Source organism: Vitis riparia, chromosome 18 (genome assembly GCF_004353265.1).
Source record: "Vitis riparia cultivar Riparia Gloire de Montpellier isolate 1030 chromosome 18, EGFV_Vit.rip_1.0, whole genome shotgun sequence".
In the NCBI taxonomy this organism is placed as follows: domain Eukaryota; kingdom Viridiplantae; phylum Streptophyta; class Magnoliopsida; order Vitales; family Vitaceae; genus Vitis; species Vitis riparia.
Genome location: NC_048448.1, coordinates 8,973,046 through 8,997,359, shown reverse-complemented (window position 1 = coordinate 8,997,359; position 24,314 = coordinate 8,973,046). Strand labels below are relative to the sequence as shown.

General features: G+C 36.5%; 4 protein-coding genes across 7 annotated transcripts; all 4 read left to right on the top strand.

Annotated features, from left to right (window-relative positions):
• Window positions 1–3,966: 3,966 nt before the first annotated feature.
• Window positions 3,967–5,381, top strand: LOC117907572 (cinnamoyl-CoA reductase 1). Its single transcript, XM_034821160.1, is given in 4 exon segments — window positions 3,967–4,065; window positions 4,068–4,276; window positions 4,705–4,830; window positions 4,984–5,381. Coding segments are annotated over 4 exon segments (543 nt in total). The 5' UTR covers window positions 3,967–3,998; the 3' UTR covers window positions 5,125–5,381.
• Window positions 5,382–6,961: 1,580 nt separating this feature from the next.
• LOC117906878 (B3 domain-containing protein At5g42700-like) lies at window positions 6,962–10,275 on the top strand. Its single transcript, XM_034820140.1, has 7 exons — window positions 6,962–7,203; window positions 7,294–7,389; window positions 7,639–7,712; window positions 7,785–7,950; window positions 8,053–8,259; window positions 8,364–8,442; window positions 9,794–10,275. Exons 1-6 carry the CDS (start codon window positions 7,069–7,071, stop codon window positions 8,409–8,411), a joined length of 726 nt encoding a protein of 241 aa, XP_034676031.1. The 5' UTR covers window positions 6,962–7,068; the 3' UTR covers window positions 8,412–8,442; window positions 9,794–10,275.
• Window positions 10,276–10,945: 670 nt separating this feature from the next.
• LOC117906877 (probable protein phosphatase 2C 12) lies at window positions 10,946–20,523 on the top strand. 4 transcript variants are annotated; one of them, XM_034820137.1, is made up of 10 exons: window positions 10,946–11,251; window positions 11,904–12,201; window positions 14,286–14,457; window positions 15,330–15,483; window positions 15,564–15,627; window positions 16,406–16,513; window positions 18,550–18,675; window positions 19,112–19,350; window positions 19,572–19,768; window positions 19,869–20,523. In XM_034820137.1, exons 2-10 carry the CDS (start codon window positions 12,004–12,006, stop codon window positions 19,898–19,900), a joined length of 1,290 nt encoding a protein of 429 aa, XP_034676028.1. In that variant the 5' UTR covers window positions 10,946–11,251; window positions 11,904–12,003; the 3' UTR covers window positions 19,901–20,523. The 4 variants fall into 4 exon arrangements, with proteins under 4 accessions (XP_034676028.1, XP_034676027.1, XP_034676026.1 ...); XM_034820136.1 differs by lacking the exon at window positions 10,946–11,251 and adding an exon at window positions 11,299–11,472; XM_034820135.1 differs by lacking the exon at window positions 10,946–11,251 and adding an exon at window positions 11,299–11,523.
• A 2,239-nt stretch (window positions 20,524–22,762) lies between these two features.
• LOC117907444 (BRI1 kinase inhibitor 1) lies at window positions 22,763–24,185 on the top strand. The gene has a single exon (XM_034820983.1). It carries the CDS (start codon window positions 22,940–22,942, stop codon window positions 23,888–23,890), a length of 951 nt encoding a protein of 316 aa, XP_034676874.1. The 5' UTR covers window positions 22,763–22,939; the 3' UTR covers window positions 23,891–24,185.
• The last annotated feature ends 129 nt before the right edge of the window (window positions 24,186–24,314 follow it).

The following is a 24,314-nucleotide window of genomic DNA, read 5'->3' as shown; positions in this document are numbered from 1 at the left end:
TTTGATTTTTTTATTTATAATTAACATAATTTGAGTTTATGATATTGGAGAATGTTAAGTTTCACCCTCCCGCAAATACTCTTCAAAAGTTTATGTTATGTAATGATTTTTAATTGGTTGCAATTTAAATTAATTATAAATATTTAATATTTTTATTTATATTAACTTAATTCGAGTATATAATAAATGGAAGAATATTCAATTTTACTCTTTACAAATGCTTTATATAAGTTGAAGTTGTTTACAAATAAGTAAATATAAGTAGTGAATAATTTATTCGGCTTATTTCTTTTTCGAGTTTACACATAGGACTTAATTAGTCTTAAAACTCCATTTTGTTTCTTTTTGTATTAAATATTTTTTTGTGCACAAAACATTGATTTTTGACTCATTTAATTTGTTAATTCCTTCATGAATGATTTCAAATAATCCCTCAAATTTTTTTGCCAAGTCTTGTGAAGATAACATGTGACTATAACATTTAATTGAGGTTTTTATTCACTTTATTTTATTTTATTTATTTATAGAGAACAATTTTTTTTCAATTTTTGTCATAAATTGTAATTAATTAATTTAAAATTTTTAAGTCATTTTTATTTTTCAATATCTATAATCAAGAGTCTAAAATTATAATGTCCTCTTAGAATATTAAGTTTAATTTAAAAAATTAAGTCATTCTTATTTTTCAATATCTATAATCATTTTTTATGAGCATAGGGTCGTAATACCAATTATGGAGATGAACTAGGGAAGGGTGAATTAAATGCTTGTAAAATTTAAAATAATGCTAAAAATTTAAGAAGGAAGTATTGAAGAATGAAATATATATATATATATATATATAATAGAATTTAAAAATTATTTTCAAAGAATAATAGTAAAACCATGTTAAGAATTTTTAAAAACAGTTTTCTATTTTTAAAAACAGAAAATTGTTTTTAAATCACATACAAAACAAGAATTTTTAGAGTGAAAAATACTTGAAAAATGAAGATGAAGGAAATGAGTAAAAGATTGTTTTTGAAATGCTAAGAATTTGTTTAGTAATTTTTTTTGGGAACAGTATTTTATTTTTGGAAACAAAAAAAAATGTTTTCAAACAGTTTTCACTAATTATTTTAGGATTTTTTTTGAAAAAATAATTATATAAAAATATAAAATAATTAAAACTAAAGCACTAGTGTGGACCCCGTATTTCGACTGCTCAATGCGTTTCCCACTTGAATAGCGAGCTCGATTTTTATTTTAAAAAATTGATTTTTATTTGATTAAGAAAAATGACTTAGAGTTGTCACTTATTTTTGTTTTATTTTTAAAGGGTAAACAAAATAAGAAAGAAAACCCTAAGTGTGACTCTTTATCTTGGAAAAGACGGTATGTGAAAAACCAGATCGGGTTCGGGGGTCAGGTTACTCATCGGAAAGGTACGGTAGAGACCGTAGCACCCCTCTAAGCCCCTAAAATGGGTCTCTACTAATAAAATGAAGCAATCATGACAATTAATTAGGAAATCAATGAATGCCTGGAACTATCATGCACATATGAGAATCAGAATATGCATAGACAACAACTAAAGTAGAAGTGGAGGCGTACCTGATAAGCAAACGGCAACGCGCTATCACAAAATAGGGTTAGTGCACAAACACGGGTTGATTACATGCATATCATGGAACATAGCAAATCAATCAATTAGTCATGAATTCTCATATGTAGGGCCCCCACCAAAGCCCATTTTATCTTGCTTGAATTAATTCCGATAACTCCATTGTTCGGAATTACGGAAATTGATGCATTGCTTACTTCAAAACATTTTAAAAAACAGAGGAAGTATGAAAATGGCTTGCCAGAAATAAAAGTGGTAGCAAAGCTTTGTTGAAAATGTGATTTTGGAACTTAAAGAAACTCTAAGGAAAAAGCATGAGACAATTGGGACTATTTGAATACCAGGATTTAAAAGAACTTTACAAAACGGGATTCCGGATGTAAGGTATCCGGGGAAGGCGGAGCGTCGGTCAGGCAGAATTCCGGATGCAATATGTCCGGGTAGAATGGCGGCGGAGGGAGATTTTCGGATGCGATATGTCCGGGTGGAATGTAGGTGGGAGGAAATCCGGATGTGAGATGTCCGGGTAGAATGTTGGCGGAGGAGATTTTCCGGATGCGGGGGACGTCCAGGTGGAATGGCGTTGGAAGAATTCCGGATGTGATATGTCCGGGTGGAATGGCGGCGGAGGCATTTTCTGGATGAGAGATGTCCGGATGGAATGTAGGCGGGAGGAAATCCGGATGTGAGAGGTCCGGGTAGGATGTTGGTGAAGAGGATTCTGGATGCGAGGGTGTCTGGATAGAATGTTGGCGGAGGAGAATCTTCCGGATGCGGGGAGGCGTCCGGATGGAATGACGGCGGGAGGAATTCCAAATGCGATATGTTCGAGTAGAATATTGGAGATGAGAATTTCCGAATGTGAAGGCGTCCGGGTGGAGTGTTGGCGGAGAGTATGAGATACGTGGGGGTTCACGCAGGATGAGGATAAATGGGAATAGGAGTGGAATGATGGATGGGAACGTAGGCGCGTTGAATAAAATGATGAATAATAAGTGAAAATGGGTATGGGGATGCTGATGAGGTGAGTTTTGCCGCCATGACATCTACCCCAGATTTTCTAGGATCTCCTTCAAGCAAGGATGAGAGAAATGGATGCGTACCATGATGGACATCAAGAAATTGGAGAAGTAGAGAAACAAAGCGTAAAAGAAGATGAATAAATAAAGGAAAATCTCAGCAAATCCACTTCATGAACCATCCATGAACCTTCAGTGTAGGTGGGAAACCATATCAAATGCAACCACCCTCATGATTCTCAAGCATTGCATGATCACAGCAGGAGCATATCAAATTAAAAGATGGACGAATTTACACAAATGCAGGCATACATATCAACGAACAGATCAGTGGCCTTCAATATCCACCCAAGACAACATTATGTTGTGGAAAATCAATGAATAATGAGAGACGAGGAGAAAACTGTGTACGTACCTGGTTCCTCAAGCAAAAAGAAATCAAGCCTCAGCTCTCTCAATCGCTCACTCTTGGCAATGGAAGACCTCCTAGGGAAAAATCTCCTCCCCCTCTAAAAAAAAACTTCCCCTAGCAACCTTCATTTTTCCTTGCTATATTCTCGTCCTGCCTCCTCTGCGTGAATGCCCCCTACTCCCAAAAAACTTCCTTTTCTTCTCCTCCCCTCTAAAAAAAACTCCCCCTAGCAACCTTCCTTTTTCCTTGCTATATTCTCGTCCTGTCTCCTCTGCGTGAATGCTCTCCTACTCCCAAAAAAACTTCCTTTTTTTTCCTTCACTTTCTTCCTCCTGGTATCTTCCTTTGCAAGCCACTCTCTGCAATGCTGTCACCTCAAACGATCTCTGCAGCAGCCACTTTTTTGTCTGTCCTACTTCTCCTACTGCAGCCACTTTCTCTGCTTCACTCCATCTGCTGCCACCTTTTATGTCGGCCTCCTTTTGTAGCTTCAAAAAACGAGGTTGATTCCTTATGACCATTAAGGATGTGACAAGTGCCCCGCTGGGATAATGACATGTGGCTAAAAATGTGATTTGCAAAAACAAACAGAGAAAAGTGACCCATGCCTAAATGGGGGTCTACAACTAGATATCAAAATTATTTTTAAAATATATTTAAAAATATTTAAAATATTTCAGGTTTTCAAACAATTTTTTGTTGTGCAAAACATGAACAATAATTTTATAAACTATTTTTAAAAATAGTTTTTGAAAATAATTATTATAAATGACGTTAGTTTGATTTTCTTAAGGAAAGAGGGAAATTCTAAGGTTTGTACTTGTAAGCCTTTTCCATCATTATCATCTATTTATTTCCAATTTAATAAAATTTCCCTAAAATAAACTAAAACACCTTTGGGAGATGGTAATGATTAGGTCTTGCTGGTTGTTGGCGTCATTTACTTGGGAGGGAGAGTGTGAGTATGAAGGTACTGGTGACCGGTGCATCCGGTTATTTAGGAGGGAGGCTTTGTCATGCCTTGCTCAGACACGGCACGTTGTCCGGGCGTTTGTCCGGCGATCTAGCGACCTCTCCTGCCTTCCTCCGGTTGGTGGCGGAGACGATGGAGCTCTGGAGCTTGCTTATGGAGATGTGACCGAGTACCGAGCCGTCTTGGCCGCCTGCGACGGTTGTCAAGTCGTCTTCCATGTCGCCGCCCTAGTCGAGCCTTGGCTTCCCGATCCTTCCAGATTTTTATCAGTAAGTGCACAATCCCGTCTGCCTTTGGTTGCTGGGAAAATTTTGGAAAAAAGGAGGAAAGAAATTTTTTTTGAATTGCTATGGCTCTGAGCAATGAAACTGACTATCTCAGCTAAGCCAATTAGTTGAAGTAGAACTGTATGGTTAGATGAACGGAGGTTCTTGTTTCCGTGGTGCCGATTGATGCAAATTCTTTGGGTCTACATTTTTTATATTCGGATTAGGAAAGGAAAGAATCCGCTTTAGTATAATTTTCGATCATTTTCACGTTTTTATTTCATATTTTCGAAATTCAATGGGACCCGAAGATTCAGAATTTGAATTTATCTTCTTTCCATAATTTTTCTCAGAAACCAAACGGAGCATAAAGGATTTTGATACAATTGTTTGAAAATAAAAATCAAACAAAATTATGTTCGTTGTATTAGGTTAATGTTGGAGGTTTAAAGAATGTGCTGCAAGCGGTTAAAGAGACGAAGACAGTAGAGAAGCTAATATATACCTCGTCATTCTTTGCTCTTGGATCAACCGACGGATATGTGTGCTGGATGCTCTAACCCCTCTTTTCGCACCCTGGGCCTTTCTCCCAACTGTCATTCTGTCACATTTCCCTTTTTCTTTTTTTTTTTTACCTTTCTTGTGGGTTTCTTTTTTTCTTTAAATTATAATTTTCGTCTTACAATTCCTTCATTTACCATTTGGAGCAGACTGTGCAAGTTCTGAGATATCAGTGGGCGTATTCTTGTGAGAAGGCTAAAGTGGAGCTGGGTTATAACCCTAGAAGCTTAAAAGAAGGTCTGGCGGAGGTACTTGCCTGGTTGAAGACCTTGGGCTCTATAGATTATTGAATGGAGGAGAGCAACTTGCTGATGGTTGTGTTGTTTCTGATGTCAATATGGTGTCCAGAAATATATGAGGTCTGCTGATGGTGATATCAATTGGAAAGTTCAGCATGTCTGAGGCTATGCTTTGTTTTCTTTCCATGAAATAAATGTATTTGCTTCCGCTATGGCAGAAGAATAATCAACTACAATTTTTCTTTTTAAATTTTTAATCTAGGTGCCTTCACAAAATATTCACCAAATTAGTGGCTTTCCGTTTTCCATTGCCCAAGTATTCGAATGTTTTTTTTCAGTTGGCTAAACATGTAGGAAAGGGTTACGGATTTATAATGACAAACTCTCTTTTACTATGTTTCCAATAGAACGGGACTGCGGTTTTAATTTTTACTAAATTAAAAATGATAGATTTTCATAAAAAATTCAAATGAAAAAAAATCTATCCAACTACTTGTAACTTGTAATTTGTACCTTTACATTGGCAATCATTTTATAACTGAATGTATAAATACTTTTTTTTTAAAATGATATTATATTGAAGCAAAATTCAGCCTTAGCACATTCTATATTTGAAATATTTTGTGCCAAAATGGACCATTTATTTTTTAAAAAAAAAAAATCTAACCACTTTTTGAAATTTATAATCAAATTGGCCTCTTTGGTGCTATGTAAGCATCATGTTATTTTTTAGTTGACAACTGAAACTTCATTTTTAAACTAAAGTCGCACTTGTCAAATGAGACTTCATTTTTAAAGTGAAGTCTCAATTGGCAATTGAGACTTCATTTTTGAACTAAAGTCGTAGTTGTTGTCAACTAAGACTTTAGTTAGTTTAAAAAAAAATTAAAAATTTAATTAAAAATTATTAAATTACAATTTATGATTGAAATTTAAAAAGTATATTTAAATAATAAATTATTTATATTTAAACTTAAGAATCTAGTATTACTTAAACAAACATAAATTGATAAATAAAAGATATTATAAATGAATGTTGTACTTATTAATAAATTAATAATTTTAAATAATAAACTTATATAAATTAATAATATATAAAATTGTATAATTTATTATTTAAGATATTTAATTTGTTGTTTTTTAAGATATTAATTTATTTGTGTTATGACAAATTTATTTTATCGAAATAATAGTTTAAATATAAATAATTATTATTTAAGTATATTAAATTTAAGATATTAATTTGTTATTTTTAAGATATTAATTTATTTGTGTTATGACAAATTTATCTTTATCGAAATAATAGTTTAAATATAAATATTTATTATTTAAGTATATTAAATTTATATATTTTTAAAATTTCAATCTCAAATTATAATTTAATAATTTTTAATTAAATTTTTAATTTTTTTAAAAACTAACTAAAACCTCAATCAGCAACTCCAATTTTAGTTCAAAAATGAAGTCGGGTAGTTCAAAAATGAAACCTCAATTTTCAGTTGAGGTTTCAGTTTAAAAATGAAGTTTCAATTGTTAACTGCAGTTACAAAATGAGTCTTAAGGCTTTAATTAAAATGATAAAAAATATTTTTTTAATGACAATGGGCTTATCTGACATCAAATATATCAATTTGAACGAGTTTCAATAGATCTTATATTTTTTTTTAATAAATGGCCATTTTGACCCAAAACTCAAAGGATCGCATAATCCCACGTTTCAAATCATTTTGAATTTTAAACCGTTTGATTAGATTTTGATTTGACGGTTGCTCAGCTGCCGTAACATAGCCCGAGAGCGGTGGAGAGCCCCAATGAATTCCACCTGTGAGCCAACTGCATCACCAAGAGTGATGCAATCATTACTCATATCGAAGTGGGATTCATAACGGTCGAGTGGAGACTGGAGAGTGCCCTTCCCAGTCTCTGTTATTCATAGTCGTGGAGGTTGGTTGGTGAGGCATAGAAATATACAAGTTTTGTTTGGTTACTGGGAAAATGGTGGCGGCGAAGCTAACATACGAGGAATGCCGTCGCAAGCGATTAGAGGAGAACAATAAAAGGCTTCAAGCCCTCAACCTTCCCCTCCTTTCTCAAGCTCTCCGAGAATCTCTCACCCCGAAGTCTTCCCCGGTGATTTTCTCTCTTCCTCATTCGATATCTCTCAATCTCACTCAGTAGAAAGTGTAAAACCACTCACTCTGTTTCATATTCAATCCCCAGGCGAAGAACTCTAAACCACGCAGAGTTCGCGAGCAACAGGTCCCACTGAGAAGGTCCAGTCGCGTTGCAAACAAGGCTTACCAGGCTCAAAAGGAAGTGAGTTCTTCTTAATCTATTTTCTGTTTTCATTCGGTATTGGACCTCATTTCGAAATCAGCTTGTTTTTCGTTTTACAGTTCATAGCCTTACGGAAGATTGTAATCTTTGAAATTTTTGTATGCTTCTTGATTCCGTAAATAAATGATTCATTAGATTCATTATGTTAATAAGTATGCTTTTCTTTTTGTTAGATTTGGGTTTGATTATTAGAAAATTAGAAATATAATGCTTTATTACTCCTGACAGATTTCTGAACCAGTGGTGATACCTGCAGTGGTGACCCCTAAAGTGGTGATACCTAGAGTGGTGGTATCTGAAAGGTATATTGATTTGAAATTTTTATTTATTGGCGCTGTGTCATATACTTGATTGGCCTTTTGTGTTGTATATAGGATTTATTCTAAGGGAAGGGATTTGTCCAACCGAGTATATGCTTCGGAGGAAGCTAGAACATGCGCCATGGAGAGAGCTGAAGAATTGCAGGCTAGTCTAGAACCCCAGTATCCTAGCTTCTTGAAGTCAATGCTCCAATCACATGTCACTGGTGGATTCTGGCTGGTTAGTAACTTGGTTTATCTGCCTTTTTTTTTTTTTTTTTTGAATGCTATGTATTACTTCTTCCACCTTTGGAGCAGTTACATTGGACAATTTTGACAACAGGGCCTTCCTGTGCACTTTTGCAAGACGACCCTTCCAAAATCCGATGTGATAATGAATCTGGTAGATGAAGAGGGTGATGAGTATCCGACAGTATTCTTGGCCCGGAAATCTGGACTTAGCGGTGGATGGAAAAGATTTTCTGTTGCTCATAAATTAGTAGATGGGGATGCATTGGTTTTCCAATTAATCAGGCCTACAAAATTCAAGGTGATCATTGAACTGCACTGCAGACTAAGCACCTTCATTATCCCCGCCATGGAGTACTTCTGATTCTTTGAACAGATTTATATTTGCTGATCTGCTTGTTTCAGGTGTACATTGTAAGAGTAAGTAGTTTTGAAGAGGGAAACAAGTGCTAAATCTTACACAAGTGAATGTTAGTCAATTCAGGTAACAATTTTGGGTTCCTTCCAAATACTTGGAGATGCTGGATTGTGATTTCTCATTGCTGTTTGGTTCTGGTTTTCAGTATGTTTATTAATATGTTAGATATAATTCTTTTTGTTGAATTTTTGTTATTACCAACCTTAGAGAATTTGCAATATGAACAACTTACATCATAACTGTCAGCATTATATTCCAAAAATAGCATATGTACAATTTGTTATGCGGTTTGTTGGCCTTTGAGATCCAGACCTACCCATGGCTGATTGAACTCCAGAAATGTGATCTTGAATATAACTGCATGAGAGTTAGACCTGTCTTCAACTTTATAGCATGTCTATAACATGGGTTAAATCTCCACTACAAGAAATGGGGGTGAGCAATATCATGTGTAGCAGCGATGATATTGCTGCCTCTGCAATCAATCTAGCGAGAATATTCTGCCCTCTACATTTGGGGCAGCCATATTGCCACTAATAAAGGTGCAGTAACCTGGAAAAGATCTTTCATTCAAATGGTCTCCAGCTCATCCGCATCAGAGGAGTCCACAGCATCAAGATGAGTGGAAGATCAGTCCTAGGCCTCTGTTTTGAGCTTCTCTAGGATACTGATGAACATATTCCAAATTGTGATTAGGTATATGACAGTGTCACAGTAAGGTACATTTAACTTCCTTGCCGTCATGCACCCCTTCCTAGATCTGCAAGCAGCTTCTTAACAATCTTCTCAAACACTACATATCCATGGGGGTTTCATCTGGCTCAGCCCATCATGCCAGCTTCTGCTGGCAAGGCATCTGGTCAGGTGTGGCCCCAAGTATTACATTCCAGCCAATATTTCCCTACTGCATGTGGTCCCTTAAGCAACAGCATATTTGGACATGCCTGACTTCCATGTTTAGAACCACTTGCATATACAATAACCAGGGGCGGCATAGGCATACATAACACTTGCAAGCTACTGTGCTTTAGAATCTATGAAGATATATTATTCAGTTTAACAATGCACAACATTCTCCAGCTCTACATCTAAGTTGGTCTCTATGATCATTCAATTATTTATTTATTTATTTATTTTTACAGATATGTAATTCGGATGCCTTTACCTTTTCTGGGTGTGGTCTTAATTAATGGATTTCTTGATAAGAAAGGCATTTTTTTATCATTTTCCTTTTGCAATTGGGTTCTGTTCATTTTTCAGTGCCTCTAAGAATTAGTGATGTATATCATGCCATGTCAATTTATTCCTTTTTCCATTACTGTTGAGCTTCTAATTTAAAGTTTTCCCTTCTCAACATTATTAGTATGTTTTTGTTTATTTTGATTCTGCTTCTTACTGACACTACAATTTGTTGCAGATAGCAAGTTGGCAGTAGAGAGACGGGTGATTTTGTCCTGAGTTTCGTATAAAAATGCATTCTTATTCTTAGAAATGCCAAACATATCAATATTAGGTTCTAGCACAACTTTTTTTCCCCTTTCATTTCCTCTATTTTTGTAAATCCACTGTAGTTCCTTGCCATGAGGCAATCCTATTTCTTCCAGCTTGTGAATTTATAGGATCCCAATGGGCATTTATGTTTGTTGCTTTCTCGCTTTGAAGACAGCTTAATGCATCTTGTTTGAAGATTGATAGACCACCAGGTCTAGTTTGAGGTGATGTTTCAGCCTCGTGCCTAGCAATCAATATCCGGCAGGGTCAGGACCTTAGTTGGAGCCTTGTCCAGAATCCAGCATCCCCAAAATCTGAGCCAATCAGGATCATAAACTGTATTGCATTTCCCCAAAGTACAAAGATAATTAGCTGCAATTATCATATTTATTATATTTTATTGTATCATATGCATGTATGAAATGACCCTGGCGAATGTGATGTTGTGGGCTGTACTGGAGGACAGGTTGTTAAATGGCAACAGTTGGTGGCAGCTGGACCCGATCCAGCTTGCAAGGCAAGAAAGAAAATGGAACATGCTCTCATCTTACCTTACCCCTTGCGATGGACTCTTTTGATTTGTCAACCGTCAACAGCACAAGAACAAAATTCATAGAATATGTGATCCAGTGTTGTGGAGCCTGGGGGGTGGGGGGGAGGAATTTCAATGCTTTTTAATTAATTAATTAAGCTACTCAGCCAACGACCTGATCAATTGCTCCATTTCTTCAAAGGTATAAAAATTACACTCATTATATCTTGTTTGTTATCCTTTTCCTAGGATGCTTTTATGAGACGATCAATTCTCAATATAGAAAATTGGCGCCGAGAATTTCGGGGAGGGTGACTCTAGGAAAGATGGACGTCAAAAGCATTAGGTGCGAGGTAGACAAATGGGCCTATGGCCCCTAAATTTGGGGCCCCACGCAGCTGCAGAAAAGGCCCGTAGCTACGTGACATTTAGAACGGCATTATTGCCAATATAATATTCAATAACTTTTTTCTATAACCGGCTAAGCGTTTATTTTTTCATGTCTCTCCGTCCCGTGAGGGTTGTTTTGACTCGGTCCTTTTTATTTTCCTTTCTTCCCCTCTTTCGCTATCGAGAGCCCCCTCGCGTTTGTTCGCTCAACCGGCGCCTTGCTAAATCAGGAGAACCAAAAAAAAAAGGCTAATCCAGAGGAGCTTATGCTCGTGGGCCACACGTAAAATGCTGATCGGCTTTGGAGAGGACTCGCATCTCTTTGAAGCCGTTGGATGACGAGACAAGTTGCGGAAGTGAACCACGCGCCCACAAGCGTTAGCTAGTAGAGTGGTAGCCCGAGGCGCACGATAAACACTGGCTCTTCTCTAAGTCGGCTAGAGAACGCCGAACTCCCCAACGGTGCGTTCTTGTCATGTCAACCCTCACCCCTTTCCGAGGGGCAAAAACATTAAAAAAGAAAGAAAGAAAAAACACGAACAGCTGCATTTGCGCCTCTCTCCTTTTCTTCCCTTTTTTCTCTCCTTTTCTCATTCTCTCTTGGAATTGGAATTGGATTGCTGTATGGAATATTGCATAACGCCGGGATCCGCGTTTCTCGATCACAGCAACCAATCCAATTGGTTATCTTCTTCTCCTCTAACCCATCACCAACTTTGCATTTCTCTCTCCCTGTAATATTCCTTTTCTTTTTCTGTTGTTTTCCATCATTTGCCTCTTCTTGTTGTGTCCATCTTCTTAATTTATTCGTTTTATTATTGGTATAAATTATAAGGTACTGTAGAAATCTACACATGGATTGAGGAGACTCTATTTAAAGTTTGGTCTTTCATTTTGTGATATATGTTTCCAATTGGTTGATTTGGTGTGTGTTTGTTGTAAGGATTCTCTGGCATTTGATTTTGTGATTGTTTTTCTTAATTTTAATTAACGATCGAAGATCTCGATACGCTTTTGAATTTCATGTGCATTCAGTTAAGGTTTTCATTGTAAATGGTAATTTTATTGGATGAGTGCTTAAATTAATTTGCGGTTATTTGGTTGGTTGGTTCAGGATTTTGATTGACAATACATGGAAGACTAGAGGTAGTGGATGATACATTCTGGTTTTGAGGAATCTGTCTTGACGATTTGAGGAGAGGTGGTGGTGAACAATGTCCACCAGGAGTGAACATCAAACTGTCCCGCTCTCGGTGCTGTTGAAGCGGGAATTGGCCAGTGAGAAGATTGAGAAACCTGATATTATACATGGACAGGCCAGCCAAAGCAAGAAAGGGGAGGACTTCACTTTACTCAAGACCGAATGCCAAAGGGTGGTTGGAGATGGGGTTTCTACATACTCGGTTTTTGGGGTATGGATTTTTGTCTTGGTTCTTTTTAATGTGGAATTCTTGTTGTCTCTGGTTAGAGCTTGAGCAATTCTTATATGATTTTCTGAATAACACAAGCCATTTTGCTTCTCTAGTTGAATAAAAGGAAGAAAAGAATTTTAGAAATGGCTTACTTTTTAAAATATTCAAGTTTTCTTTGTTCTTGATGTTTTCAAGAGATAGTGCGAGGGTTGGTGACTTGGAAGGCAATTTGAAGTTGGGAGTTGGCAACTATGAAAGGAGGGAAGTCATGGGTGGCTTAATATGGGTGCCTTGAGATTTATGTATGGGAACTGGGAAAAAGTTGATAAGTTATCAAAATTATCGGTCAACAAAGAGAACAATGCCATCCATATCTCAATACTTCTGAATGTGTATAACTGGTTTTGATGGATGCCTGCATTACTCATGATTAAATGCATGTTAGTATTTTGATATATCACCACAACAACTGCATAGGTGTGATTTGAGCGGAATATATAAATTTGTCTTTCATGTCCTTCTCATCTCCATCTCTGTTATCATTTTCCTTTCTTATCAAAAGACAACTGTGTCTTGTCTTTGTCTTCTTCTCATCTCTATCTTTGTTATCCCTTTTTCCTTTTTTATCAAAAGATAACTGATTATCTTCTCCAGCTTTTATGCTAAGAATAACATATTCTATGGCTTGCTTCCATTTTAGGATTGGGAAGGAAGGTATTATCCTGTTTTTTTTTTGATAGATAAAGGGATGAAATGGTAAAAGCAAATGGAAGGTATTATCCTGTTGAAAAGTGGAACAAGTAAATTGTTGAAGAATCGGAATTTTCTTTGGATGAAATGAGGGACCGCATTTTTTATGAATCCAGTCTGAATACTTCACATGTATTTGGATCCCATCCTGTTTTTTTCAAACCTTTCACTAAGATTATATATCTACCAAAAGAAAAAAGCTATTTTAAAATGAAACTAGTTATATTTATATTTTGAATTGTGGAGGATTTGGGTGTTGTTTTTTTCAGTTAATGTCTATGATTTTTCATTGGACAACTTGCAAATTATTGAAAATATTTTATATCCTTTTGGCATATTTGGTGGAATGTATAGGAGATATTTGCATCCTCTTTCAGATTCTTGGGTTTTATTTGGATAGGATCAAGATGCCTTTTTTTGGCCTCTGTTTTTACAAGTTCTGAGATATATGAATATCTCAGGTTATTAGAGGTTGGAGAACTTTGGCTTTATCTTCTACATCCCATGGGGCTGTTTGCACCAGTTGGTTCTCCCTATCAAATTGAAATTGAAGATTGTCTGCAAGTTGGAAATTCTTGATCGGATACATCCCTTCCTCTTTGCAACTCTTTTGGCCTTTGTTCTTTCATTTCTTGTTTTTCACACTTCTGTACTTCTTTTATATTCTATTACTTCCTTGTGTTTGTGAGAAAACCTCCTCACCTTGTTCTTTTTTCTCTTCACTAGTACCTTTCATTTTTGTTCTAACATTGTGAAAAATAATTATTAGTTTATTAGAGATTGGAGAACCGTGGCTTTAACTTGTTCATTTCATCTGTCATTTGCACCAGTTGATTCCTGCTATAAATTGAAACTGAAGTTTGTGATTTTGAATTCTTGATTAGATACTTCATTCCCTCTTTGCTTTGAACATTTTTGGGCTTTGTTATTGCATTCTTTCATATTTTCTTGTTTTACACACTTTTGTATTTCATTTATATTCTATTATTTTCTCCTCTCTGTGAGAAACCTCCCATCTTGTACCTTTTTTTTTTCCTCTTTTCACTAGTAAATTTTGTTTTGTTTTAACATTGTGAAAAGTTATCTATTTATATGAATTTTCTATTTAGTCCATGGTATGATAATTGCTTTTCATCAGCCTGATTCTTGTTCTTCTGCCTTCCATTACTTGCATGATCGCTTTAAGGGATGTGAACCTCTAAAGAATTGGTGACTGCCTTCCATCTGCTAAATTATCTATTGTTGCTTATATCTCATATTTACACAACAGTTTCTATTTGATAATATATATGTGTATTTTTGGTAGGTGGATCTTACTAAACCTTTTTTTGCAGCTATTTGATGGACATAATGGATCTGCAGCTGCTATATACTCAAAAGAGAATCTTCTAAACAATGTTTTAGCTGCTATTCCTCCAGAACTTAGCAGAGATGAGTGGGTAGCTGCCTTACCTAGGGCTTTGGTTGCAGGGTTCGTTAAGACAGATATAGATTTCCAAGAGAAAGGTATGAATAGTTTTCCTGGTAACTTGTACTAATGTAGCACATGTAGTGTAGTTACCCCATGGTCCAAATAGGGAAATGTCATATAACTCAATTAGAACCACAAAGTTTTTGTCATAATGGAATTGCTACCTAAGTTTTTAATGTGTAGGGTTATCTTGTTACAAGATTGATCATCTGAGTTTATTTTAATGCATGATCAGGATATGCTTCTATGGTCTTACATGGATCTATATCATGATAGTTCTTTTATCATCAAAGTCTAATGTGTCTTAAAATCATATTTCTTCAATATATATTTTTCTCAAACTTCTATTTGAATTATTGAACTCCGGCAAAGGTAATTGCTGCCAATGGGCTAAAGGTATCTCTTTTTACCAATACTACACACTTCTATGCCTTTATTTAAAAAATTGGGACATGTTTATCTAACCTTGATCATAATGCATGAAACTATCCTATAATATCTGTTGCACATTGTTTATCTTTTAGTAAACATTTAAGTTAGATGATTGTATTAGGATAATTGGCTTTATGGCATGGATCCTAAAAGTATAACAATGTTCTAACCAATGATTGCTGGGACATGGCTGAACCTTTTTATATGTTTTAGCTTGCATGGTTTTGATGGATCTCTTTTTGTCTATGTAAAGAAGAGAGTTATTTTAGCTTTGGTGTCCATGTTAGTACCTGGCATTTATCAATGTTTGACACTTTCAATAGTCATGGTTTACTCACTACTCTGTACATGCATTTTTTCTTCTTCTTTGCTATGAACTTGATTCTCTCTGCATGCTGCTGCATTCTCCTTTTTTTAAGAGTTTTTTCATCCCATTTAAATGTGACTTGAAAATTTGATATGGCTACTTTTTCAGCACGAACTTCAGGAACAACTGTTACCTTTGTTATAATAGAAGGATGGGTGGTAACTGTTGCTTCCGTTGGTGATTCACGGTGCATACTTGAATCTGCTGAAGGTGATATATACCATTTGTCAGCAGACCATAGACTTGAATGCAATGAAGAGGAGTAAGTTGTTTGTGTAATGCGTTTGGTGGCTCACTTAATAATTAGATGTTTATTAAAGCTTATTTTCAATGTTTAATCAGGAGAGATCGTATCACTGCAAGTGGGGGTGAGGTCGGTCGACTGAATACAGGTGGTGGTGCAGAGGTAATTATCTTTCATAATTGTTCTTTTAGTAGTTGAATAATTTATTTCTTGAACCTCTCTAGTTGCTCGGTGAGTTACTTGTTTGAAGCTTAAATAAAATATTTATGGATATCCCTGTAAATATGCTGGACTTTGAGGCCACACTCAAATCATGAATGCATTGCATGGGAAAGTGCCTGCAAAGGATTTTATGCAATTTAATTATTTAATGAAATTTTGAAGAATTTTCTAAGACTTGAAGGCTGGCCAAACTCAAATCATGAATGCATTACTTGGGGAAGTGCCTGCAAAAGATTTTATGCAATTTAATTATTTAATGAAATTTTGAAGAATTTTCTTAAGAGGGATCAGATAATTTGTATTAAGAACCTATATGAAGTGTAAAACCAAGTTCTAACTAAGATTCTGGTGCTTAGCCAAAAGTAGTACAAATGTTCAAACTAACAATTAAGATAAGAAATAGTCATTTTTGCTAAAATTCTTTTAGTTTAGATATAAATTCTGAAATTGATAATACAATTTGTGCATATTTGTTATAATGTTGATGGATCATTATCTGTGGAGCAAATGAAAATTTCAAAGCTGTCTGTGGTGTGATAATAGAGGAACTATAAACACTGTTTTCTTTCTGTCAATAGATTCTTTTTCCTGTCATAACTTGGTTCTTCTCCTATGGACTGTGACTTTCTCCCATCCAACCCTATTCAGATGAAATTGTATCAGGTTTGTTGTTAGGTTTAAAACAGGCTGAATAACTAGTACACTAATTCTCCTGCAGATTGGTCCTTTGAGATGCTGGCCTGGTGGCTTGTGCCTTTCACGATCCATTGGTGATATGGATGTTGGAGAGTTCATTGTTCCGGTTCCTTATGTAAAGCAAGTGAAGGTTTGTTAGCCATTTTGTCACATATATCTTATATTCATTATGTGTTAGTGATGTTGTTTTTCCCTGCTTCTTCCCATTGCCTGCTCAATTGTTATTTATGTGACTACATCTGGCCCTTGTGTTTACACATTTCTTGTTAGCTTTTTCAGCTATAAGCTATAGCATTGTGGATAGACTTCACTTCAGAAAAATATGTTATGAATGATTTTTCTTGCAAATCTTTACTTTGATATTACCACTTCTATCCTAACTGTTGCTTCAAGACAGTAGCCAAATGATTTTAAAAATTCAGGTTTCCGTGGAAGAGAGAGAGAGAGAGAGAGAGAGAGAGAAGAAATATTTATAAAAGTTTGATTTTGTGGGATTCTGCAACATTTTTATTCCAATTTGTCTAGAAGAATTGGAACAATTCTTTTTTGGATAAATTTCCTTTGCCATCAGTTGATTGCTCAAAAAGGGCTGGAAAAGAAGTCAGGATTTTGGTTTTATTGGGTTCAGTATTGTTTCTATTAGGGCCATGAACTATAACTTTTAGGGTCAGTTTGGCAAGGTTTTCAAGAACAGTTTTTTAGAACAATTTTTTTAAAAAGTTATCAGTTGTTTTAAATTCTGTTTTGGTTCTCAAATATGGAAAATAGTTTTCTTGGCTTATTCTCTGTGAAGGTACTGTGCACTTATGCACAATACAAATGTTCTCAAATTATTCTCCATATTTTCAAGTATTTCTCAAAACATTCTACAAATAACACTTGAAAACATCTCAAATTTATTCTAAAAAAATTCAGAAGATTTTTTTTAAAAAATTATGTTTTTTGTAGGTTAGAAAATTGCTTTCAACAACAATTTCCAAGCAGACCCTTTGGTTCTAAAATTTGATTTCTTTCCTTTTTCTTCTTCAATTTCTCAAAGACCAAAAAAAGCCTTATTCTTTGCCTATTTTCATCCCTATTTAGCTTTGGACGTTGATGCCTTTAAAAGATGCATGCAAAACAGGTTTCATGTGGCTAATATCCCCAAATGATTAGGATGACCTTTGTTGAATTTGTTGACTCTAGCACAAACTCCTTGGGTCTTTAAATTTCTTAGGGAATTTTTATTAAAATTAGGTGACCTCTTGAGGCTGTTGGTAGACTATCATTTTCTATGGTAGATGGGATTTGGGCTTAAGTGCCGAAGGTTCAAATCTGCTTATGGAGTTTAGCTGAGCTAGCAGACAAGGATTTATGCTTTAATGCAAAACATTTCTTTTCCATCCAAAATTGAAGCATTTTAGGTGAATTTTTGTTTCTCTATTTTGAATATTTGGTTCTTGTGAGGAAAATCTCATTATTTGGGCCATTGATACAAAATTGATCATGGTTGGCTTAAGATTTCAAATTTGTTTTATAAAGGGATAAAGTCCTTTGTAATGGAACCTTTTATGAGTAAAATTTGAGCAATTAATGTGGGGTTTGGACAGATCTCTGTCAACCTTGGTCTGTTAGCACAGCAAGAGGGGTATATGAGGAACAACTGCCAGCACATTCTTGTACACATTACCATTTTTCTGAGGAACTATTTGCAACGCTTAGAACTTGAACTGTGGTTTTAAATTGCCTTTTACTTCTATTTGTTTGTGTCTATAATTGATATTAGGAGACATATATCCTAGGATGCAGATATCATATCCCACAAAATGAGGGTAAAAAATGGAAATTCAGATGTCAACTAATAATCTCCTTGATTGTGAAATAAATACAATCTTAGTTTATAATTGAGATACTTCTTTGAGTAATCTGACCTCTTGCATTGGTGTACTGTCCTGTTACTTCCATTTTACTGAAGAAATTTCAACATGGTTGAAAGAGGTTGAGGAAACGTTTGTTACTATGAGTCATGCTTCCATCTTATTATGGCACTGCTCTCAGTGCAGCTTTACAGCATGGTTTTTTGTTATTAATCTGAGCCTTAATTTTCTTTTGTTGAATCCTGCCCTAATCATCTTATTGTTCTATTAAAGGAACTCTAACACAACTTTCATAATGCTATTGCTGCAGTTGTCTACAGCTGGTGGTAGGCTCATAATTTCAAGTGATGGTGTCTGGGATGCTTTATCACCTGAAATGGCTTTTGATTGTTGTCGTGGGATGCCAGCAGATGCAGCAGCTACTCAAGTTGTTAAGGTGTGCAATGAACAGCTTTTTAGTATTTATTTGGCAACATTTTCAAAAATTATTTTTTAAAAGCGGATCTTAAAAACAATTCTCTATTGTTTTTAGGAACAAAATTTTGTTTGGAAACTCAATTCTAAAAACAAGTTTTCTCAGTGTATTCATTGTGAAGGCACTTTGCTCTTATGCATAGTGCAATGCTTCCGACCCATTCTTAGAACAGTATTGAAAAAACACTTGAAAACATCTTAAATTTGTTCTAAAAAATTACCGTCTTCAAATCAAATTCTCAAAAAATTATTTTCGGTCAATTTGTCAAACGTGTTTTTGAAGTTGGTAAAGAATAAAAAACTGTTTTAAAAAGAATCACCAAACAGGCCCTTTCTTTGTCGTATCTGTTGCTTATTGCTGTATGACTATATCTTGGTTACCCCTGATCAATTTTCAGGAAGCTTTACATGTAAAGGGACTGCGAGATGATACTACTTCCATTGTGATTGATATACAACCACCAGAAAAGGTACCTGCTGCTCCTTTGCCACCACCAAAGAAGCAGGGAAAAGGGGTTTTCAAGTCCATGTTTCGCAAGAAGCCGTCAGAGTCATCTTCTCATGTTGACAAAGAATATAGTGAACCAGATGTGGTGGAGGAGTTATTTGAGGAAGGATCTGCTATGCTTGCCGAAAGGTTTGGACCATGCAAAATAATCCATTTACCAAAAAGCTTCTTTTCTCCAGGATCAGAAAATATGCTTCCACCATGTGTTTTTTTCCATTCTTAATTCTTCTTCTGCACTTCCCTCCCCTCTCCTCCCCTCCCCCTCATTCTTTTTCTGCGTGGCCTATATGATTAAAAAGGTCAAGCAGGTTTGTAGTTCTTTGACATATGTTTGTGGTGATTGATTGCAGGCTAGATGCGAAATACCCGATATGCAACGTGTTTAAGTTGTTCATGTGTGCAGTTTGTCAAGTAGAGATGAAACCTGGAGAGGGTATATCTATACACGCTGGTTCATCTAATGCAGGAAAATTACGCCCCTGGGATGGCCCCTTCCTTTGCTCAAGTTGCCAGGAGAAGAAAGAAGCCATGGAAGGGAGAAGAGGAGGTATGCCAACTCCTCTCTCACTCTCTCTGTCTCTCTCTCTTCACAGATTGATTAACTCTAATGCGGGAAAACCTTCTTGGTTGGTTATGTTTGATTTCAGATGGATCTAGGTATAGTAGTGGAAGTGACTAGCCAATCCTCCTCAACTACATTTGCATTCCACGAGCACTAACAATTATTTATTTAATAGCTTAAATCGGAAACAGGGACCTCTCTTTCCCCTCCATTTCCTTTTGAGGGATTTGAGCATTTGGATTCATTTTGATATTCTATTTCAGCAACCATCAAGATCTCTTTCTAATGTTTCCAAGCTGAGCCAGAAAACTGGAGTTAGAGCTGGTTATTTGTTGTCTGAGAATCTGTTTCCAACTTGGGAAGCGACAACACATTCTGCCTAGGCCCCTTTGAAAGATGTGTGGAAAGTCTTGAACAACTCACCACTGCACTAAAAGGCACTTGAGGTGATAAATATTTAGTTCTGTATCCATTCCATTGTATACTGGTTCTTCCATTTCATAGAGCTAACAGTGAATGCAATCAGCCTTCAGTATTATATTACTCTATGTAGGGAGTTTCTATAAGAACTCTAACACGGATTCATTCCGATCTCTGGAAAAACTCGTGCGATCAGCTTTCAGAATTGAATTTGTTCATGTGTCATTGATTTGATGTTTCCTTTGATGAGGTTAAGCGTAAATAGGAGAATTGGAAATTTGTTTATTTGCAAAAACAAAGTTTTTAGTCTTTGTTACTCAGTTTCTTCTTTCCCTGCCCTACAGTGGAAATGCTGACTCTTTGTTGATTTCTTTTGTTACATGGGCTGTCATTTTTAGTCTGTAAAAGATTACATTTCTTTTATGTTTTTTTGTTTTTGTTTTTAATATATAGTTTTAGTGCTCTTGGCTTAGGGTGAGTGTACCCCAGGACAGAGAATTGGTCTCAATGCACATGCTTGGGCCAGTTTTGTGGGGACCTTTACTTAGACATGGCACAGTTGAAAGGGCAAAGAGTGGTGTATTTGTTGAGTTCTTTATAAAAGTGAAGAAACAGTAAGTTACATAAAATGAAATAAATTACTCCACTCCATGACATGAAAAAAAAAAAAAAAAATTGTAAAATTCAAGTGCCTCCTTTTTCCTCCCCAATTTGATTGTGTGATAAAACAAGGATTCAATCTCATAAAATTAGAGAGAAAGAGAGCAAAAACTTTTGTTTGATAGCACGTTAGCTTGAAAGAATAAGGTTTTAAGAGGAGGTAGTGGCAAAAAGTAGAAAAGCAAAAAGGCTTTCCCACCCAAAAAGGACGAGGTGGATGAGTGTGAAATCTTTGTTTTATGCAATGTTTGCTTCTCTCCCGTCTTTCCGTCCTTTATCTATAAGACCGAAGACTAAAGAGGTGATAAAATAGAATATTGATTTTATTTTATTTTCGAGTGGCTTAGTAGTGAAGATGAGTGTGTCCACCAAAATAATGCCTCCATGATTGAGATGTTGACCTCAACTATACCAACAAAATTCCTCTATGCCCTGCTCTGTATGGGGTCATCATGGACCACATTGTACACGTGTGTGTGTGGGCCCTCCCACCCCACGTGCCCCTCCTGCATCTGCATAGTGTTTCATCATTCGTGGCCGTCCAAATGCAACCCCCAAAGTCTCCATTCTCAATTACTAACATCGCTCACATGACTCACCCTCTAATCTCTCTCAAACCCTCTTCTTTCTTTTCCTTCTCTCTCTTAAGTCTTAAGTCTTAAGCCTTAACATCCACTGATGGGGAGATTTTAAGTTTGGAACCGACTGCTCTCAGTGTGACAGTGTCCTGTATGTAGACCTTATATTTTCAAATCATGGCGGGACCATCGCCTCCAACAAACATTGAATCCTCTTCATCTATAAATGTAGTTATTAATATTATACCACGAAGTACCTCACACACGCTCTCATTCTCTCTCTCTCCATAACATCAACACAACAGCCTCTGCCAGCAAATGCCATCAAAAATATCTTTCAAAGTACACAACCCCATTTTCAAATCTTTTTTCCCATTTGATTTTTTTGGGAAACCAACCTACCTCAGCTCTGAAGAAATTAAAAATAGCGTTGTTTGAAAACAATCCGTGAGAAATCTTGTTGATATGGCTGGGAAATATGATCACGGGACGACTAACATCAACTACCACCAATAACGAGTGTGGCTTCACCAAATTAGAACTGGTAATGGCTTTTATAATTCAAGTGAAGCATCAAAGGTGGTTCGTAGGTGATTTGGTCCCAACTTTGGTAAGTGGTTGGGGAACTTTAAAAAGGAATTGGGCCATGCTACTGCCAATCCCAAAGGTTCCTAGGACCTAGTTTAATGTTGGTCATCAATTGTCAAACGATTTGGACAACAAAATTTGAAAAGATAAAAAGGTGAGTGTCAAATTCAGCATATCTACCATGAATTTCAACATTGTAAATTCAAATCCGCATAATAGAAATATAGGTCGAATAGGAAGGATGACTTGGACTTACCACCATAAATTTGGAAACCTTATCTTCTCCCTAAGTGTGTGTGTCCTTTGACTGACGTCATCTCACCACATTGTACAATACTTGTTTCGACACAAAAACAGAGATATTGTATAATTCCATGTATAAAATAAAAACTACAAGGCTATTATTGGTAGAGGAGTTTCCCGAGCGTATGGCACGTCCACATTCTCCTGCAAAAAAACCATTGAGATACAGAGACGCATACCCAAAATTGGTGTGATTGGGTGGTTTGGCTATCCATCTGTGAGAACTTGGGAGCTTGTGATTCCGTTCTCCGGACTCAGCACTCCTGTAGGTGTTAGATTTGACAAGGACCCACTACCCTCAAGACACACACCGAATATTTCACGGCTTCATTGCAACCATACTCTTTCTCTCTCTCTTTCTATATACATAAAAGGAAAATAATGGTAACATTAAAAACAAAAATATATATATATATAAACAAAAGACACGCTAAGCTCAACTACAAGATTGACAAGACTCTGGCTCTCTCTCCACTGCTTTCTAATCCCCTTATCCCTCACCCCTATGGGCTTTCCTTGCATCCCCATAAACTGAGGAGTTTGAGAGAGAGCTCCAGACACTGAACCAGATCTTCTCAGTATCAGACATCTCCTTTTGTTTTGGGTTATGGATACCGTACAGCAGCAGAAGAGCAGAGAGAGAGTTGGAGAGAGGCAGGAGGGGAAGGAAGGGCACTCAGTAAAGCAGCAACAGCAGCCGCCATTCACTGCCTCACCACCTTCGGCTTCTTCATCTCCTTCTCATGAATTCTCCTTCACAATCTCTCTCCACCCCTCCTCCACCACAATCCAGGATAAAGCTAAGGCGCAGACTTCGACCTTTGCCATAGATTTATCTCCGGCCGATGATATTTTCTTCCACGGTCACTTGCTACCCCTCCACCTACTTTCTCATCTTCCTGTATCTCCTCGCTCCTCCACCAATTCCTTGGACAGTTTCACTCTCCCCATTAGAGAATTGCTAGAAGATCAAAAACCCGAGAACAATGGCAGCAACTGCAGCAGCAGCAGCAATAGCCAGAACATCAAGAGAAGCTACAATAGCGAGAACAACATGATCAGCAGCAACAGCAACAGACGCCATCAACAAAGCAACAGCAGCGAGACAAAGGAAAGAAACAAGTCCAAGTCCTTCTCCCTGTTTGGGCGATGGCGAAAAGGCTGTGAGATTGGAGACAAGGAAGAGAAGGAGAAACAGAAGAGAAAGCTGAGATTCGATGTAAGCCATGTACTGAAAAGGTACGTGAGAATGGTTCGACCCCTCTTGTTCTTCAGAGGGAGGAGAGACAACATCAAATTCCGGAGGCAGCCTTATTCGTTTTCAGGGAATTTAAGCCTGAGGGGTAAACAGGAGCTGAGAGGAAGGCGAGGGGAATTCTCAGCTCCGGCGTCGATGAGGACATCTCCAACAAACAGTGGCCTTCTCGTGGCAACTGCAACTCTTCCTTCTTCTACAAGCGACAGCACCATGGAAGAGTTGCAGGCTGCAATCCAAGCTGCAATTGCTCATTGCAAGAACTCCATTGCTGTGGAAGAGAAACTCAAATGCAAAGACTAGGTTCCTGCAAGTTTCAAACTTTCCCATTTTTTCTTTCTCACTTTGCACTATATTTTACATATTTATTTCCTTGTGTATAAAATAATAAATCCATATATAAAGATGTACCAAATGAGTGGAAAATGATGATGGGAATTCCAGAATGAATTTGCATTTTCTAGCTCTTCGTCCTCCATTTTGAAGATGACTGTTCATTTCTTTTTCATTGTTGCGGTGGAGTGTTGAATAATTGTCTGTCTTGGTACACTTGGAGTCTCCATTGAAACTGACTGAAATAATTGTGTTTTCAAATGAATCCAATGTAAGCTTATCTGGCAGATTGATTCTTCCTTAAAAGGGATAATAAAGGCATTTTCAGGTGTTTGAACACTGACTTTCATTTGATTTCATCACTGAGTACTGTTATTGCCAGTAAACAGTATCA